Source organism: Balearica regulorum, chromosome 4, assembly GCF_011004875.1.
Source record: "Balearica regulorum gibbericeps isolate bBalReg1 chromosome 4, bBalReg1.pri, whole genome shotgun sequence".
Lineage (NCBI taxonomy): Eukaryota > Metazoa > Chordata > Aves > Gruiformes > Gruidae > Balearica > Balearica regulorum.
The window spans coordinates 35832688-35853743 of NC_046187.1; the positions used below are offsets into that span (position 1 = coordinate 35832688).

At 38.4% G+C, this 21056-nt stretch overlaps 1 protein-coding gene across 1 annotated transcript in view; it reads right to left on the minus strand.

The window, feature by feature from the left end:
* Positions 1-5602: 5602 nt before the first annotated feature.
* PDGFC (platelet derived growth factor C) overlaps positions 5603-21056 on the minus strand; it is a 130707-nt gene continuing 115253 nt past the window's right edge. The window contains exons 4-6 of the mRNA XM_075751766.1: positions 13792-13999; positions 7943-8160; positions 5603-7270 (exon numbers count right to left, since the gene is read on the minus strand). Coding sequence (XP_075607881.1) covers positions 7154-7270; positions 7943-8160; positions 13792-13999 — 543 coding nt within the window. The 3' untranslated portion in view covers positions 5603-7153. The remainder of the gene's footprint in view (positions 7271-7942; positions 8161-13791; positions 14000-21056) is intronic.

Genomic DNA, 21056 nt, shown 5'->3' on the forward strand with positions numbered 1-21056 from the left:
GCAGGCTTGGGGAAGAGTGGGTGGAAAGCTGCCTGGAGGAAAAGGACCTGGGGGTGCTGGTCAACAGCCGGCTGAATATGAGCCAGCAGTGTGCCCAGGTGGCCAAGGCCAACAGCATCCTGGCTTGTGTCAGAAATACTGTGGCCAGCAGGACTAAGGAAGTGATTGTCCCCCTGTACTGGACACTGGTGAGGCAGCACTTGAATACTGTGTTCAGTTTTGGGCCCCTCACTACATTGAGGTGCTGGAGTGTGTCCAGAGAAGGGCAACGAAGCTGGTGAAGGGTCTGGAAAGCAAGTCTTATGAGGAGCGGCTGAGGGACCTGAGGTTGTTTAGCCTGGAGAAAAGGAAGCTGAGGGGCTCCTCGCTCTCTATAGCTACCCGAAAGGAGGTTGTAGCCAGGTGGGCGTCAGTCTCGTCTCCCAAGTAACAAGTGATAGGCCAAGAGGAAATGGGCTCGAGTTGTGCAACGGGAGGTTTAGATTGGATATTAGGAAAAAAAATTCTTCACCAAAAGGGTTGTCAAGCATTGAAACAGGCTGCCTAGGGAAGTGGTTGAGTCACCATCCCTGGAGGTATTTAAAAGATATGTAGATGTGGTGCTTAGGGACGTGGTTTAGTGGTGGACTTGGCAGTACTAGGTTAATGGTTGGATTTGATGATTTTAAAGGTCTTTTCTAATCTAAATGATTCTATGATTATCCTCCTGTCTTTTTGGTAGTGAAACAGCTAATCTGTCCCTTTTGAACACAGTCATATGTGTCAAAGGAAACCAACCTTATCACACAATAATCATCTCTCTGCTAGGCATGGCCTATCACTTGTTATCTTCAACATGAGACATGAAAAGTAACTAAGTTGGTCACAGGTGAACAAACATATTTGAGGCTTTGCACATGGGCCATATCCTTTCTGGAGAACCGAGGAGGAATTTTGTGCATTTAAATTCCATATGCCCTTCAACAGTATAGCGCCTGCTACGACTTCACAATAACATGAAGCCCCCCAAAAAAACCAATTTCTGCCTAGCACCTCCTCACTGTAGCTATATCAAAAGTCTGCTTAACATCTTTAAGGAGCCATGCAAGCATAAAGATGCTATATGGTACACAGGTCACTTACTTTTCCTCACTGAAGTGTATATTAGTCATAGTAAAACAGATGTCATCCTGAAGGCAGAAAGAATTAGGGAGGTCCGGCCTTTTAACACCTGAGTTATGTGTTTATTTTACTGGTTTTGAGGGAAACTACTCAACTTCTGACAAAAGGATACTCAATGAAAAGCAATTTGTGAGGGTGAAAAGCAGCCCCTCTTCTGAAATTGTGGAAAAACTTGAATCAAATCAAAGCTTAAATATGCTTTTCTTCTCATCAGTCTCTAAATGAAGTGTTTCAGTTAATTTTACAGTTTTTCAATTCACAAAGCTGCTAATTGTACTGGTCACTGTGAGATGCTGTTCTTCAGAAAAGAACCCTAAATATTACGTATGGCCTTCACTGGCCTTCTCTCTTAAATGAAGTTTGAGTAGGTGCTGTCTGAGATCCCAAGGCACCCCCCATGGATATGACTGAAACAGGTCAAAGTGAGACAGATAAACAAGTTTTCTCACCAACCTTGTTAACTTATTGGGGTTCTGCACAGTGAAAGAAAAGCAAGTTTACTTGTCACTCAGTCTGAACAGGAGAGACACCAGAATCAAGCTGGCTTGGATCTATCCTCAGCACTGCAGAATCTGAGGAAGGCAGCATGGGCTTGAGTCGAACTGGCACTTGTGTCTTTACTTCACTAGGCAAAATAAAAGCTGGCCGAATTGACTATATGGAAAACCATTCCAGGATGTAGAACTTCTTGAGACTCTTCTTTCAGAAAGAGATGTTTTGTTCACAAAACAAGCCTGTAAATGGGGTATTCCCATTGATTAACCTCATGCATCTAACAGAGCTGCCTCAACTGGGAGGGCCAGAATTTGACTCTATACTCGAAGACAAATGAGCTCAATGAAGACTGAAACAGAACAAGATTCAAAGCAGGAATTTAGCTTATGTGCTCTGAATCACACTTTCAAAAAAGCTGTCATCTTTCTCCCATGACTGAGCTGTAAACTTATTTTTCTTTCAACAATCTACAGGAGTTCCAGTGAGGCAACAGGCAAACTGTCTTCTCTAAAAAGTTTTGTCCATTTTATGCTGAAAAAACATAGCCATGTTTTTACTCTGTCCTTTTGGCAGACAAACAAGAACACTGTCCTTGGGTTTAAAAGGTGCATAAAAGGACTTTGAAAGGCAAGTTGTCTCATAAAGCATCCCGTGCAAAAATGATATGAAGAGCACACTCAAACTAGTTTCAATATCATATCACAAACAGCATCAGAAAAGGAAGTTGGTCTACGTAGCTTCAGGGTTTGGTTTGAATGAAAATCTTCCAATCACGATTTTTCTAGCATCTGTGCATGAGGTTTTATGAGAGAGCTTTTAACAATAGCACTACTACTGTTATCTACAGAAGTCAAAAAGAAAGTAAATGTTTCTAATTTTTATTTCCACAGTTTGGTGCAATCAAAATGAGACTATTTAAGCAGCTAGTATCTGAATTGCAAATTTCTAAGAGTTTCAACACAGTCCTTCATTAGAAACGAAATAGGATAACAGCTTGCATTAGCTGATGCAGTAGCTACTAAATAAGGTAGCTTTGTGCTTCTGTCTTTCCCCTCCACACACTCTGTTGTACCATCCACATTTTTTTCTCCTCTTCTGCTGAAAAGGAGCTGTGAGCCTCTGCAAGCGGGCAGATAAAGAGCAAGAAAACTTAAAAGAGTTTAAGAGCCAACAGATCTGCAGTTAACGCCCTTGGTGACTAAAGTTTTGGTGCAGCTCCACATCACTCCCATGCTGGCCACGGCTGACAGGAGGGTTCCAGGAATGTGAACATCTACAGAATCCATAAAAACAAGGCTCACTGTGGGTCAGCAGCTCCCCACCTATTCCTCTGGGGGGGGGGGGGGGAATAATTACTTTTAGCCGAAGCCATTTATTGGGAATACGATAAAACCTACAAAATGCAGCCTACGCTATTCGGTCTGTTTACAGGAGCTACTTTATTCCACTCAGTTGTTTCCACTGCTTCGGCCCATTGGAAAGAGTCATTTCCCTCTTTATTCCCAAACACTGATGCTTATATTAATGCAGTCCAGCAACTCACGGCTTAAAACAGACAACAATTAAAAAAAAAAAATCTCCACAAAGATGTAAGATTAAAGCTTACAACTTCTGTTCCACATTGAAAATCACAGGCTTTCTAACCACTTTTGTCAATCTGTTTCTATACATATGGCATCCTTGGCATTCAGCTGCAATGACCTGTAACTGTGAAAGGCACCATTGTTTGCTTGTTAGTAATTCATCATTAAAATCTTCAGTTAGTTTTTACCACACTTTTTTCTTAGAAACAACAGAATATTAATAATAATAATGAAACAAACCCCTCAGAGGAGTGTTTCCTGAATGCTGTGTGTGACTGTGGGTATAACAAGCGTCAGCTCACCTCGAGGCCACAAGAAGTTAAGGGTCCTCACAAAAAACCTGACTGAAAAACTTCATCTTTGGGTAAGATGATCTTCAGAGGGAGAAATTAAAACCTCCCAATGGGGGAATTTTAAGCAAATTAGGATAGACAGAATTAGGCAATTGTTTCTACAAGTATAGTGTGAAATAATCCCTTTATGCTAAATCTGTACCTACCACAGTACATTTCTTATGTGCAATTCTGAAGATCTATATCAGGTATATTTTTCAAAGTTTAAAACCAAATACCAGCAGTGTTCAAGGCATGCCAAGTGCACCCAGAGCTGTGCACGTCCCTGTTTCATCCCTTCCGCCGGCTGGCACTGTCCCCGCACTGCCTGCTGAGGACAGCCTTCCACCTGGGTCTGGCAAAACCTCCCAAGGGAGGAAGGTGTCAGGGAGCTACAGGCCTCACCGTGGGGGAGCTGTCAGCAAATTAGGAGACCGCAGTCATCAGCACCGTTTCTCTCTTGCTCTTTTCTGCTGTCAGCAGCCCTGGCCTGGCCTGGCCCACCTGCGCCGCCTCACCTGCCTTTGCCTCGTCCCGCATGTTTTACCTCACCTCATTCTTTCCCGCCAACGGGAGGTCACCAGAGTGCTTTATTGTTGTGACAGCAGCTCCCCTGCACTGTCAGAAGGACATCTTCAAAACATCATAAGACTCTTCTGGATGCAAAGACCATGGCGAAGTCAGCAGGATCTCCAGACCAAGCCTACAGCACCCAGGCAGGAGGCAGTACAGGTGCGTCCCATCACACCACCAGCAGAAGTTATCCACTGCTGGGGGGCAGCTGCTCTACCCAGAGGGACAGAGAACATAGCACAAAGCAGGAAAACTCCACCCTTCATTGCTTTGCTTGGTTGGTATCTTCCATCCTTTAAAACAACTGATCCCATCCATGCTCTTTAAGATAGGGAAGAGGTGGAGTGATAAATCCCAGGAACATCTGAGGGGAGGCAGAGAAACAAAGCTGGGCAGTGGTAGCAAGAAGCACAGAGCCAAGGAGGAGGGAATAAGCTTAATGTTCAGCAAGAGGATGGCAAACAGGAGATATGGTGATTTTGGATCAGATGAGATGGACAGCACTGTGAAGAGGGATGTAAAGAGCAAAGGGATGAGTCCAAATGCAGGTCTACAGCAAACAACTGGGAAGGAAACTGGTGCAAGAAATTGGCAAGGAAGAAAGCGAGCCAAAGCCAGAAGGGGTCAACAGAAGAAATACTTGTGACTTTTGGAAATCATTACCCTCCATACCCTATATGGTTCCAGATACTTTGCTGCCACCAAATACCTATCCAAAAATGCACGGTGTTTCTTCTTCCACTAGGCAAGTCTACAGAGAGGATGAGACCTCCTGCATTTCCTACAGCTGAAATTTCTGTAATGGAATTACATGTTTCAATTCTTCTGCTGAATTATGATGCCAAAGACTCTGATTTCTGCTTTTATCTCAACTTGCTTTTCAAAAGCTCTTTAAATCACACAAAAAGAACAATATTAATGCAAAAAAATTCCCAGCATCCCTGCAAAACACACTTTATTCTTGTCAAAGACTCAAAATTCTAGTAAACCAGGTTTCTTGTGTGACCATAATTCTGCATTCTAATACCAGGTTAATGTTCACACTGGATATGCCACATTTACACCTGAGATTGAGGGTGGACAAAACAGACCAGCTAAGACAGAATCAGAAGCCACACAAGAATTTTTGCAGAACTGATATCAGAAAGTCATACCAACTTGCAAAACTCTCCACATTTTCATCAGAACTCATTTTCATGATGGAAACAATAACAGAAGATATTAGTTCAATTTGATGGCTTCATATCCACACAATTTTGAACATTTTGAATGTTTATACAAATAGCATCACATTCCTTCTTTTCCCTTCTTGTAGATTTACAGTAAAGCAGAATTAATAAAGCAGGTGGCAGTCTTGGTAACAGAAGACTTCTGTTTTCATAACTGACTTTCAAAATGGTAAACTGAAAATCACCCTCTTATCTTTTCCTGTTACTGTATATTGAACAGATAGAAATATGCAACCACACAGAAACATTTATTCTCCCAAAATTAGCATTATTACTTTATTTGGTGATTCATTACAATCTGCAAATCCAATAGTCAAAAAAATAAACTAGGCATAATGTTAAAGCATTTTACAAGCAAAATACTTTACTGCTTCCTTTTCAATTTGCATAGGGTGGGATAAGTGTATTGGTTAAAGGATATAACGTACAAAAGAACAAATCCATAGTTCATCAAACTGTACTCAAGAGTGTTACGATCCTGTGAGTGAACAGTACTTAAACAGCTATGACCATCAATGGAAAACCATACACTTCAACATTAACAAGGCTGCCTTCCCATGACCATGATGCATCATGAAGGCTGCAAGCCACTGGGCTGCTTCTCTTACGTTGTAGATCATCCTACTTTAAAGAAATTAAAGAATTAAACAAGCCAGAATGCAGCTACCTATGCTCATTTCTTTTCTACCTGAACAAAGGCCAGTATGGAGAGAGGGAATTTTTAAAGTCAGCTTCTGAAACCACTTACAGTAACATCTGTCTCTCATATTTTCAGTGTCATGGAGCTAGCAAGCTTAGACCTTCATCCACACATCTCTGTTTATTATTACTGCGCAGCCAGGTAAAAAAACCTGTATTTTTTCACTGTGTAGCAACAAACTGCAAATAGATCATGCTCCTTTCCCTTTGTAACCACATCTCTGTGCCTCCTACTGTACAAATCTGGCTTTAAAGTCTCACAAAACTAAAAAATAGTTGATCTAGGTTGTAATAAAAAAAGAATATTAAATACCTTTGGTAAAAATAGATATATTTAACAAGTTTAGAAAAGCAAATAGTTATATTGTCAAAAGGAGAGTATAAAAATGTACACGATAAAAAATAACAAAGAAACAAAAAATCATCAGCCATAGTAGTAAGAATAAAGGCGCTGTTCTTTTCAATGTTTGCTTCCTTAGCTCACGTTATTGTCCAGTCTTCTTTCTAAAAGGCAGGAGCTCTACTAGAGCATATGGAAAAATCCAGTCCTTCCTACCAGCATTAGACAAATTAAATTTAATTCGGAACAAGACAGTCTGTTTTACCCCAAGTTTATACAACAGAGAACACTTCGATTTAGTGTACATAGGAGTAGTTGAACACAGAAAGAAAGATTTCAGGTGTTTTCAACCAGAGGCCAGATGTACTGGAGCTGTAGAAATGAGACAGCCAGCAGGATCAAGTCTCCATGATGTGAGCCTTCTAACTTTATTTTTACTCCTAAATTATAAATCCATGTATTGTCAAGAAAATTGTGGGGGACAAAAACAATACATATATTTTAAATCCCTCATTGATGCCTTTCTCCCATCCTTTCACTGGGCCTCCAAACAGAGCTGTCACACAACATATAATCCCAGTTTAGCTTCTCCTCTTTTTAGAGCTCACTGTAAATCTTGAAGATGGAAGATCCCCAAAGCAAACAACTGAGATTACAGAAGGAGATAATGCACAAGCCCCATAACAGAATCAGCCATTGATTGAATGTGCTTTGAAAGGAAACAGCACAATTAAATCATGTTTATCCTTCAGTATTTCCTTTGCACACACAGTCACACTCCTCGTGGTGTTCCAAGGGTACATCTGTCAATGATTTATGCAATCCTCGGACGCCAATCCTTGGCTTCAGCTGAAGAACCTGAAGGAGAAGCAGCCAAGCATCAAGAAAACAGCAAGTGCTTTATCACACACCTGGACTATGAGCTAGATTGCACTGGATGACAGGAAGCATATGAAAAGAAATAGGTGCTCCTCAGCTTGATTTCTTCATCTATTCCATCCACTAATTCTTATTTTTGCTTTTACCTCAAGCCCTTTAAAAAAATCAATTAAAACATGTTGAACAGATACTTGCTTTTATCAAAGAAGAGAGTCTTGCAGTTTCATATTCCTACTTAATTTTATTTAAGGGCTAATAGTATAGTTCACCCAATGAAATTATTAGATAATTCTATAATAAATAATTTTAGCTATAGATTTGTAACAATGGAAATGGATGGATAACTGTTCCTTCATAAAGTTCACATCTACCACTAGAGAAAGCTCAACCAGAAGGCTGAAGATGTGTGTGAACTGCACCAGTAAACAAATGCCTCAGGAATGACTTAATAGTTCCACAGAAAAGTATTTTAACAAGGAAGATATTACTTTTTTTTATGTAACACCTCATTAAAATGGTAAAAAAATATTTACTACAAGTGCAATACATAAAATTTCAAAATATTAATATTGGTGCATTCATATAGTAAAAATAAATTCCTTAATTGGCTGTCAGTATTTCCAAACATGCAAATATAAAAAAAGCGCATACCTCATGGTATTTTTTGGTGACTTTTGTTGGTACACATTGGCACTCATTGCAACTCTGATGACAACAGGCACAGTTTCCACCACAACGTTTAACCAGAAGACACAACGGCCAGAAGATGGTGTCAGTTCGCTTCAGCTCCTCCCTTAGCGACACTGAGAAGTTGCGAGGAGTACAACTATACAGCCGCACCTCCTCCTTTAGGAGGTTGAGATCCACCACTGCAAAAAGACAAACAAACTGGTGCTTTTCCGATTCTTTATCCAACTTCACTGGTGGTAAACCAACTTCAGCAGTGCAGAACCCTTGAGGAAAGTTCATTTGTGTGCAGGTGGTACAGGTTCAGCACACAAGTGTAATACTACAGTTATAGGAATACCATGAAACCTAAATGGAATGACCGTTGTATAAGAATTTTCACCAATTATTTTATAACTCTGGCAGAGCTGGTTCAAATTAAACAAAGCAAGCTTTGGCTACTGTGTTCCAATAAATGTTTTATCAGACAAGCCTAATGAAGTTCCCTTTGTTCACACTCACACTCTGAGCTCTAGTGTTGCTATTCTATATTCATTTTGGATTGGAGAAAAACACACAGCAATTAAGAACCCTGCAAACCTCCAAACACATTTTTAATCCATTTGCATAAAGCTTTCAAACTTCTTTCCTGCTAAAATTTCAATTGTTGCTTCTTTGCAAGGGCAACATAAGTATAAGAAAGAATCAAGCCATTTATATCTAAGAGGAACTCACTTCTCTGGACTAAGAACTTCAAGAAGTTGTGTCATCATCAGTGAATGCTGTACAGACAACAAATAATTGAGCAAGTATGTGTATCTATATAACTATTACTAGACTCCATTTTTCCCTCCACCTTCATAGCAGCATATATAGGTATTTCTGTTGCTTCTCTAGATTTCATTTTCACTTGATGTGTTTTAAATAAAATACAGCTCCTCCTTGTAAGCACCTAAGTTGAAATGCAAGTTAAAGATATTAATATTTGGCTCCAGTTTCCTTATAAACTAGTTCCACTGTATCATACTAAAGTTTCCCTATGCCAATGGTTGAACAGCAAGCTCATGAAAAGATCTGAAACAGGGCAAACTCCTTTAGGTTCTCCTTAGCTGCACAGACAAGAAATAACAGGCCTTGAAAGAGGTAGTTAAGATTGAAAAAAATGGGATTGGTTCAGTGAGAAAATGAATACAACTTACTTTGATGAAACGCAATGTAATTTCATTTATTTCAGAAAAGCCAGACTATAATGATCACGATCTGGGATCTTTTGTCTGAACTGTTTCTCTCTCAACCTACCACCATTAAGGAAGAGAAGTAACGTCTAATTCACAGGGGCACTCTATCTTGTAAAAAGAAAAACAGAGAAAGAAAACCCTATGATAATATGGCTACTGAGATGACTCAAACAGAGGTCTCGAACAAAGCAGCAAAGAGCTTTAAACCAACTGGTTTCGAGCTAAATCAAGAAGAAACTAGGCAAAAATATATCCCAGTGCATTGATATTACTTGACAAATACTTTACAGTTATTGATAGCAGTTTGTAAATAAAAAGATATAAAATAAAGCAAAAATATGTTCCTGATTTGAATCATCCTTTAGAGAAATACCTTTTTTCCCTCTTCTACTATGTAAAGAGCCTCTAGAGGTCACAAAGGAGAACTTCAGCCTATCAAGGCAAGATAATGCCTCTCAATTCTATTTAAACATGCAAGAAATAAAGAAAATTTAGAAGCTGCATTTCTCTAGTAGAAATGCTCACTAGTACTGTCCCAGGAGCAGATCTTTGGGCAGCAATTTCATTCCATGTTTCTTCAAACATTTCTTTTGCAGACCATATGACCATATCCATATACTGGCATCCATAAGTAAGGGTTTATTGTTGTGAAAGGTCAGTTAAACACACTGAAGCCTTTTCTCCGCTCGCACTTACAGTGAATGCCAAGCTGGGGCACTTCATTCCATCACTATCAGCTTAACATAGGCTCCTAAATAAACAATCTGATTTTTAAAAGCGAGGAGTGTGTAATAACTCCAATAAAGTTACTGATAGGACGCCAGCCTGCCTCCCACACTGCAAGAGCATTCCTTGGAGAAAGCTGAGAAGGGAGCAGAGGAAAAGAGAGACAAAACTTCCGGGGGAGAGATTCACTGTGAGAACTTAGAAATGATTTAAGCTCTTCTGATCAGCTAATAGCTCTAGGCTGAGTCATTTAGAGAGAGGACATGTCTACCTCCATTAATCAAGGACTGTGGATAGGAATGGAGTACTTCTTTCTCCTGTTGTGTTTGAAAACATACAGTAAGTGAACTGTTTGAATGAGGATAAAATACCTAAAGCACAACAACAGAAATGCTAGTTCTGCTAATACTTTCTACTGGTAGATTTCTACAGAGACTGACATGCTTGGTACAGGGAATTTCAAGAAGCTAAGCTCATGCGTCCTAACACAATTGCTGCTCAGCCCTTCACCATGAGAAACTGTAAACGGAAGCTGGGCACTGATGCCTCTTCCAGCAAGCCCACCGACCAGTGGGAGAGAGATGCCTTTGTGGCATTGTGCTTCTCCATTACCTCCTGCCTACTGGCAGCAGCACAGGAATGCATCCATTCCTCAATGCTAGCTGTAGTTATAATATAGAGAAAGGGGCAATGGACTAAAATGAGCAGGCCGTGTATTATGCATTTTGTCACAAAATTGGAATGAATTTAAACTGAACCCCTCAGACTTGCAGACCCAAATTATAAAAAGGTTCTGTGGAAGAACACACAATCAGCTCTTAGCAGATAATTTTTTAGTGTGCCTTACTGTTAGAACAGGCTTCAGGAGAGATGAAAAATGTCATGTTTGGTTTCCATGCTTTACAATGTACTAAGGTATATTGCTATTATACCTCACAATGAACCCTTGCCCTACCTTATGTAATTCAATTTCATTAAAAGGTCTGTGGCAAATTTATCTAGTGCTTATATAATCACTTCTTTGAAGTATGTGAATGAAGCTGTTATTTTTTCAAAGAGTATCTGTCTGTCCAAAATTTATTTTAACACACTGTGGGCACGAAGCTAGATGAGAGAATGTATATATTCCCTTAAAAGTGTTTACTTAACCACAATAAAAGGTTATGTGGATTTCCCAAGTGCACTGAGTTACAGTACCTGTTATAATGTGAACATTTAAACACTCCTTCAACTTGGCTTCCACTCATGTATCATGTTTGACACAACAGTCAATGTTCTTTTGTCTAGTACTACCTCAGGAGGAATGGAAGGCTCTGCAGTAGCACATGAATGGGAAACACTAAAATAAAAATAAGGGGAGAAGGAAAAAAAAGGGAGAAAAAAATGTAGATGTAGGTAGGTCTACAGTAAAGTCTGTTTCAAAAGCGTGCCTTCACTGGCACATACAGCTGAAGCAATCCATGTTCACACTAGCCTGAAAGTAACTGTGTTCTGCAATTGGCAATGCAACTGTCTGGCATCTTCTGGGATGTGCATTGATTACCACAGGGAACCCTCTTTCCTAAAACATTTTTTCCAGCTGGATGCTGCCCTCAAAGTCAACGAAGCAAATTAAATTCTGGTTGGGGCACTTGTGTGTGGGCACAGATAGCAGCAGGATGGTTTTCATTCCTAAGCACCTTGGGGATGTTCCTGGGAGTGTAAGTTTCCTACTGACTCCTACAATAGGACAGGGCTGTTGCAAAACTCCAAACGAGGAGTTAAAAAGAAAAAAAAAAAAAGTCACATAACTATACAAGAAAAACATCTACTAAGGACTATGGTTGGATTGTGACTCTCTTAAGCAGACTTCAGAATATGGTCTAATGATTACGCAGATTTCTGTGGGAAGAGATAGGATCTTTTTTTGCACAGCAAAATATGTTTTATTATTAAGTATGTTTAATATTATAAAAGAATTTAGGCCTATATTTAGACATCAAAGCCTCTGAACTTCGTGTTTCTTCTTTCCTGGCTAGAAGTTTTTGGAAGCATTTTATCCAGAGAAAACATCAGACACAGAAGTTCTGTGGAATTTAGGCTGTCTAAATATAGTCTTTTTCATATGAATTATTAAGTAGGAGTAGAGGACAATACTCTTCTCTTCTTTACATAAAGTAACATACACTTTTAATTACATTTTCATTTAATCTAGATGTAAACTGATGTTTGTCTATAAAAGCAGGACAGTAATTTAGCTTTTACACTGAAATATTGCAAAAATAAACCTGATCTAATTATAGGATCAAAGAGTTTGAAAAAACCAAACATTTTAAGGCATGCACTTCTCTCAAACATGTCTTAAAAAGGTTTTTTAATACAGCAAACATCGTACTAGAAGGAATAACATTTAAAAAAGAAGGAAGAAAAGAAAAAAAAAAGATTTGCTTTCCCTATCTATTGAATAACCCAACAGTTAGTACTATGTCATCTCAACTGGACATATTTTCCACCTCAGGCTATTACATTACACACTTGGTAATGCAGTCTGAGGGTGGTCTCTTAAAGATAAATGTGGCAATAACGTGATATGTTTATTCAGTGGAAAAATCTATTTCAGCATCTAATTAGAAGTCTTTAAAAGATTTACTCTGATAGTTCCTTTCTAAGATACGTTTTGCAGGGAGTTGCTTTTGTCTATATAGATGTTATCCAACACCTGCATTTTAGTTTATGTAAGGTTTCACAAATTACATTTTGTTTTTCTCCCACTTACCCTATGCTTATGGCATACATTTGGCAAATACTGAGTCTCTTTAATTAAGGAAGTGTTAAATGACTATCTGAAAGGCATGGTCCATTGCGGAAAGCTTTTAAAGATATTTCTCTCTCTTTGATTTCTGATTTAGTTGCTGTGTGCATAGCTGTAGCAATACAGGTAGGGTAGAATGGTTGATTTTTAGGCTCTGATCCAAGAATAAGCTATCAAAAACTTAAATTTGAGTTATGAAAGGTTTTACTTCCTCCCTTTTCTTGCTGATCAGATGATAATCTAGTTTACATTTGTCAACATATGTTGTGTTGTTGATATTCAGTAATGCTCATATGTTTTCATTTTCATGCTGTATGGTGGGCAAGGAAGGAGGTATTGCCTGCATGCTATCCATCCACATGGAATCGATAAACATGAAATAGTGGGCAGCATCTGGATGATATGAGATAGAAAATTCATGAATGTCAAACGTAGATAGAAGAAAATGACTTGCTGAACAAGAAATAGCTCCACAAGTCTTGAAATACATAATCTACTTTACATCTGATAAAGTTGACAACTGCATGATCAAACTGGACATGGACACAGGGGTTTCATGAGGTATCATGGAAGACAAATATTTAGCTAACTGCTCTGAATTTATATGGTGTAGAGACTGGAACAATTCTAAGGAAATAAAACAATCGTTCCCAATCATTCCCATGATACAGTAAGGATAAGCAATTAACTGTCCCAAAGAAAAAATAAAGCTTTTGCCCTCCATAAAAAAAGGAAACCCACAATGTTAGATTATGTCACCCAGCCAAGATGCCCTGCTACTTTGTGGAAATAAAGATCTCCCAGGTTGCCTACAGCAAACTACTCTGTCTGCTTTGATTCTTTTTTTTTATTTTGTTACTTTATCCTGCTAAATTCCTTTAAGTTTTGAGTTTAGTTATTGTCCTTTTTCAGATAATATAATGGTGAGAATAGCCAACAGCAATGATCTCGGCTGTATTTCTAACATATTCCTTTCTTGGAATCAAAATTCAAGGTCAAGAACACTCTTTAATTACTGTTTCTTTGTTAAGAAAACATACCCATAGAAAGCTGCAAGGTCAGACACAAGAGTAACTTACCTCTTGATTTCCTCCCATGAATATATGCCTTTCCAAGAAGCTGCCACGTTGGCCTGTACAAATCTTCCAAATCCAGTTGCCACCGATCTGGTTCAAGGTACCGGATAAGTTCTTCCACAGTACTAAATCCAGCGACGGCATTGTTTAATACATCTAATGGTAAAGCTGATGGGGGGAGCAATGATGGGCTAGGCGCTTCTGTGTGGTGCTGCAATCAAAGACAAGAGAAGAGTACCAGTCAGAGGGTTAATGGACCTGTTTTGATGAAGTGCTGTACTTTATGAAGTTACATAGCTGGGAAAGTTTATAAGTGGCTAGCTTGTTTCCAATGTACAGTTTACCTAATAAGACAAATGACAAGAGTCAAAAAGTACCTAATTATTCTTCAGCGATAATTGTAAACAAACTTCCACTAGACAGTTTTCCCCACTTCTTACACTCCTAACCTTGAAGATAGCATGCCACTATACCTGTTCTTTGAAGAAGTTAACTCAGTGACAGACAAAATTTTGTAAATAGAAGAGTGATTTGAAAATATGGCCCCATTACAGGCAATTACTGTAACCCTCTAGAAATCTGAGGAAATACACATTTCACATGCTGCCTTTCCTCTGAAACTTAGCCACAATCTTTGTCTTCTTGTCTTTCAATGTAAAAAATGAACATGCCCTAGTAGAGAGATAGCAAATATTCCCGTTCTCATCTATAGATGAAAAAAAAAGCATCAGTTGTGTTTCATAAAGTACTAAGAATTACGTTTCTGGTAAAACAATAATGAACAGAGTAATAACAACATCTGGCATTACTATAATTATTTGTCCCTTAAGAAGAAAAAAAAAAAAACATGTTCCCAAGGGTATCAAAAGTACTTAAATGCTGAAATTGAGTACTGAAAAAGTCTATGTACTTTCCCACAGCACAAATCTCACCGACAAACTCACTGGATCAGGGGTACTCAGTCACAGGCAATTCAAGCAAAGTGAGACTTCTGGTTTAGCTCACTCTACAATCTGTTTAAAAGTTATGCATTGATTCGTATTTTCAAAAGAATAAAAAAAGGCAGCAAAGGAAGCCTAAGCAGGAAGCTTCTGCTGCTGCCTCACCACAAGTTTCTTTAGGCTTTTATATAGGCAGACATCACTACAGACATTATGTCCAGGTTGCCCAGAGAGGCTGCACAGTACCCATCATTGGAGGCTTTCAGTACATGACTGGATGAAGCCCTGAGAAATGGTCTGACCTCAGAACTGACCCTACCCTGAGCAGGAGGTTAAACTAGAGACCTCCTGAGGTCCCTTGCTGAATTTTCTTACAACAATCCTACAATGCAGTATTAAGAATGGGTGACTGAATGTTCCTCCAATAGGTGCACTAACATGCTTCTTGCTCTTTCACTGTACTGTGCCTGTTAGTACTGCACAACATTTACACACACATATATTTATTTATTAATATGTATTTATATATATTTACATATATTTAAAAATCCTCATACCACTTAGTGTCAAAATGGCACTCTCAGTACTCTATTGTGAAGTGTATAGATACTGTACTTTTTCCTATCTATAATGTCAGATCAAAAGTATTAATTTACCCTTTCAAAATTATCAGAGAGCTTGATGAGAAATGTAACAGTTATGCAGGAAAGAATTCTTTAATAAAATAATGCTTGCAACACTACATACGAAAGAGCAGTTTTCTAAAATACATATGCCTGTGACAGCTGTATTTCATACCAATAATTATATTTTCCTTTCTGTGCTCTCAATTTTATTAAATACGCATTTTTGGTTTCAGCTAAATGTGTGGTTGAAAGGGCAGCAAATGGAAGTAACCACCATGCCCTTCCTATTTTTTGCTTCAAGGGTTTTTCTCTCTCCATCTTAAAGAAATGCAGTCACTAGAACGATTTGTGCTGCTTTTTAACTGAGAGTTTTGCAAAGATAATACAAAACGTAGGCCTAGTGTGCCGCTACTATTAGCTTTATCATATTTTCATTTTGCTAATCTAGCATCATTTCCAATAGAGTGAGCGAAGTAGTTGCTTCCCTTTCTGGATGAATGTGGATTTCACAAAGTTAAAATATTTCTTTTCCTCTTCTCTCCACTGCCCACATTAAAAATAATAACATGTTGATCCATCTATTAGGTTATGATAATAAAGCAACAGATTCTGGTGTATAATTTAAATATTTGCTCTTAGCAAAACATGCTACTCAGCAAGTTTCAAAATAGCGCTGTGACGCTGTAATTCAGATGGTAAAAAAAAAAAAAATAATCAAAATTTTCCTTCCTGTTTTTCTCCAGGATGCTGTATTTGTAGCAGTCACATTTCCCGGTTTGAAGGTGTAGGATTTTGCTAAGGGGAAAAACAAAATAAGGATCAAATGGTAGAACTAGCACCTGAAGAAGAAAAAAAAAGAAAAAAAAAAAATCTATTTTGTTTCCAGCTGAAGAATTTGCTTCGGTGTCTCACTTCTACTGGGATTTTTTGTTGCCAATTAAATAGATGGATTCCAGATGAAAATCCATTGGTCTAGAATCTATTTCCACATTTACAACTTCGAACACGCATACTTAGCAATACATGTATAGGAACTAACCCATCGATTTATGTTATTCTGTATTCAGCAGGAATTTGCCTGAGTTAAAATGTTATGAGGATATGGTGAATCATTGTGCTTAATGGTAACACAATTAAAGTTGTCATCACTTTCTAATCATCCTCACAGCAACCCAAAACATAAAGAAAAAGTAATTGAAACAGCAAAATTGCACAACTTCGAAGAACATTTTAGAATAAAGTAGTTAAAATCTCAAGATTAAGAATGTTTTTCCCAATAATCTCCTAATTTAGTCAACCTAAATGACAGTTAATACGTACCAAAAATTAAAGATAATTGATATCATAAAGCTATAAATGCTGTAATTTATATTTATAAACATAATAACCTTTATGAAATCTCAATTCAATAAATTGTTTAATATAAATGGTAATCCAAATTATACTCTACAGGGTTCTCTACATGGTTTTAACTTGCTAATAGGTACTACTTACTTTGTAATTTAAACTTTTTGGACAGAACGTCCAGGGCAGCATAAATATTACATAGTACACACTATAATTATATCTTGGAATTTTATAGAATTTATAATTTCACTCTGTGTTCTCAAAGGATTTTTAGTGTTTCTTAGGCAATATTTACACCTGCAGTAAGGTTTTACTCTCAGAGAAGATAACAGAAGAAATGACAATGCAAGAAATTGTGTCAACTTCATTGATGAGACATACTTTTTAGAACAAGCAAATACAAAACTTCAGCATAACTCCGACATACAACATCATAGCTGCAACTTCAAAATGCTGAAATGCTCCTTAAGTGGAGCTTTCCCTCACTTCATAGCAAGTCTATCACTTCTATTATAATTCCTTCCAATTAAATAATCTCAGGTAAAAATCTATGTGCCTAGAATTTAACCTACATCTCTCTTGAGATTCCTACTCTGACCCTTACCTCCACCTGCATGCCTGACACAAACTGACGCTGTCAAGCCGCTCTCTGTGCAGTGCTACTGATGTCAGTACTCAGTAGGTCTCAGAGATGCAATTTCACTGCAGAATGGTGATGTGAAAGCCTCACAGGAGGACCATCAATAAGCTCTGGCTGTTTTGCTGCACAATGGAGACAATGCATTGATGGAGACAATGAAGATGGTTTTACAATGAAGTAGCTATCTGTGAACTCTACATCTGTTCTATAGCTGGCATCACCTAACTCACTCCACAGAACTATGCCATGTCTCCCCTAACAGGTCAGCTAGCACATAATCAACCTTCGATACAGCAGACATCTCTTCATCTGGCAGGGGAGACATAACCTGACAGCAGACACTTGCTTAGGTATAGCAGCTATCCAAAATAGCTTTCCTGATGGGGACCACTTACTGGGAAGTGATGTTCTCCAAGCTTTTCTATAATAAATACTAATTAACGGTAAACACTTTTTCTGTCATAGTAACATATCCTTGATTAATACCAATGTTTTAGGCCTGAGACCACCTTTTTTATTTGTTTGCCTGAGCATGAATAATTTCTGTCAAGACAGATTTGAAAAATACATCAACAAGTTCTGTATTTTAATGTGATTCCTCTAGTAAACAAAAAACTGTCTGGTTTTTGGGTTTGTGCCTGGTAAACAATTTCAATTTACTTTAATAAGAATAAACATGTTTAAAACCAAGATAGAGCCAAACAGTTGCATTTTTACTGTTAGTTAAAATGATTCAGGATGAAAAACAGAGCAGAAAACATAGGGCTTCTGCTGCCCTGTAGAACAGCCAAGAATGACAATTAGTGTTGGATCAAACAGAATTTTCATTAGGTCTGTTTATATTGTATTCCTGTATGTGTACTTCACTCTATCAAAACAAATACCTTATAGAAATCCTTTAAGGTGTTTACAAGTGCAAAAGGCAAATAGAGCAAATTTAGGCAACAGTTTAAGATAAAGGTTTGGGAAAAAAGGAAGGAAATAATACAAAGGCTGACTTCAAAAACTATCCAGCCCTGAAGATTATATATAACAACAGTACCCATGAAGAAACTTTGGGAGTAAAATGCATTTTAGGGTGCTCACAATGTTAGTTGTGCCCTATTGAAGGAATCAAAGCTACTCCATCTAGCCTCTGTCTCAAAGGGGAAAGGGTAGTACACTTACAAGTAGAATAAGAAAGCAAAACAGTAAATCTGAAAAAAACCTGCAACAAATGAATTTGAAATTACCTAGTTGAAGCTCAAACCTAAAGGATGATTTAGCATGTAGCCTGACCTGAAGACTTGTGATTAATTTCTTGTTCTGAGACATATTTCCCATGTGATCCTAGCATAGTATTTAGGCCACAGCTTCATGGTGTAAAGCATCTGGCAGTAGCATCTCCTTCCTCCGTCAGCATGACTGTGTATGTGGCTGCATCATAAACAAGAAGTAATCTTTCTGAAAAAGCATATTTCTCATTTTCTTTTTTTTATAACCGCAGTCTTATTCACAGCACAGATACCCAACAGCTAAGCCATCACAACCGAAAGCACAGCGGCCACTAACACAAACATTTTGAGATTCACTCTGGCACCAGGAGTTTCATAGCACACAAGTTTGTAACACAGCCTTAGCAAATCTGTAAAATGAGCATAAAGGTAAGAGAATGAATACAATAAACATTTACTAGGTGGTCATTATTGGTTTCTCTAGAGAATCCAGAAGTATTATAGATAGATAAAGGATAAAACTTTGGATATGAGAGTGTACGTTATAGTCTTTCCCGTTCTGCCACTATCCATCTGTTCTTTCCTTGCACTGAACCTGCTCCACGGATAAACAATTCCAAAACAGCACTCACCTACAATCTAGCACCATCATGATCTAAGCAAAGCCTTTCTTTTGCTCCTGTTTCATAGAATAAGACTGTCAAGGTACTGACACTACCCACTTCCTGTTAAAGGAGAGGCAAGAAGTAATTTTGTTAGTTTGCTGCAGCCAGGAGTGAGGAATTTCATGTTTAATAATGCAATCACAGAGTTAAGACTGGAACAACAAAAACAAGTGAGTCAAATACTTGGCATCACAGGACACTTACAAGTAGTGAATAACACATCTAAAATAATTCCCTCCCCACAAAAGAAATCCTGATTTTTTTCATTTCTTGTCTTGAAGAAAACATTCTCAAGCAGTTTCTGAGTGAAAAGCCATTCATCAGATGGCACGGTTTGGAGAAACTATTAAACATCAGTATGGTTTAATCAGACTAGAAGGGACTCCATAACAAAGGAAAGCTGAGGGGAACCTCCCCTCCTCTGAACACCAAATAGGATCGGTACTTTGAAAGAAATAACATATTTCTTCTAATGAAACAGCCTTACAGTTTGGGGTTTTTTTTATCATCATCATCATACAGGAACACTCTACGTCCTGCTTAGATTTAGAGATATGCTCTTGAAACTAATAGTACATGCAGTTACATGTGTAACACTCAGAATAAAGAAAGCCTGTTTTCTTCCTTTATAATCACAGGTAGCCCTCCTATTAGCATCATTAGAAGCTATGAGGGAGAGCAGATATCCAACTCTTTCTGAGTTTGCCCTGAGGACATAGAAGCTTCTTGGCTTAACAATAGCTCTTTCTTTTCTCCCCTAAGTACATGCAGTAATAATTGTGAAAAGGCTCTACAAATCCTGACCTATATGAAAAAGCACAAACTTTTACTTGCTCGCATGTATGCAGTACAAAAACGCTAATCCATTTGTGAAAGTCTGTCACTTGTAAAGACGTCTTCTCTGCGCAACATTAACATGCACCACTGCTATGCAAAATGTTAGTTCTGTTCAAGTAGCAATGTAGAAGGAAGTGGAGATGATCTGTAGCTGGGCCTGTGCGCAACCATCTAAGCAGAGAAATCAACTTCCAGGATCCTCTTCTTGTGCCTCCAGCAAAGGAATGAAAAAAATAAGGAGGAGCAAAGGCAGGTAATCAATTTAGACTGCCAAAGCCAGGAAATAAAGCCAGGATGTTTACTTGCACCTGACAGAGATGGAAGCCAGGAAGGCCAGCACAGTTCCCATCCTTCGCAGCACTTCTTACTACTTTAGCTGAAGCTACTGTCACAGCAGCAAGGACAGTTGCATGAGAGACACAGCAGCGCCAGGGCTGCTAAGCTCCAGTGGCACTGAAGTAAACACGCATCTCATTCAGCTATCCTCACTTCAGGGATGTAAATTCTGCCAGTCAAGTGACATACATGTAGGCGTACCAACCCTCTTCAATTTAATCAGCTACTGCCCATGAGATCCAGAATGCAGGATGACAGCCCCCTCTTTCCTTACTCGACCTCCAGCTCCCTGCCTTTCACAGGCTCCCTAAATTTTCTGTTCTAATATTGTGCTACAAGTGCTTATCAAAAGCTTGTCCAGCCTCTCTGCATTCGCATACAGGGCTTTCCTTTTATTTCACAACAAATGGGTGATACTCTCATGGAATTTAGCAGCATGGAAATAGCACAGGATGTCACTAATCATCAGCTTTCTTCTGGCAAATTGCAGCTTTTTTGCCTGAAGCCTGTGCACCCTGACACCCTTTGAAATACACAGCATAGATGCGAGAGCCACTCTTGTGAAGATAAAGGTGACATATATCTAGAGTAAGTTCATAAACTCTCAGAGGATGCCATCAATAGCAATAATCTCTAGAAGCCATTTTCCAAAAACTTCAGTG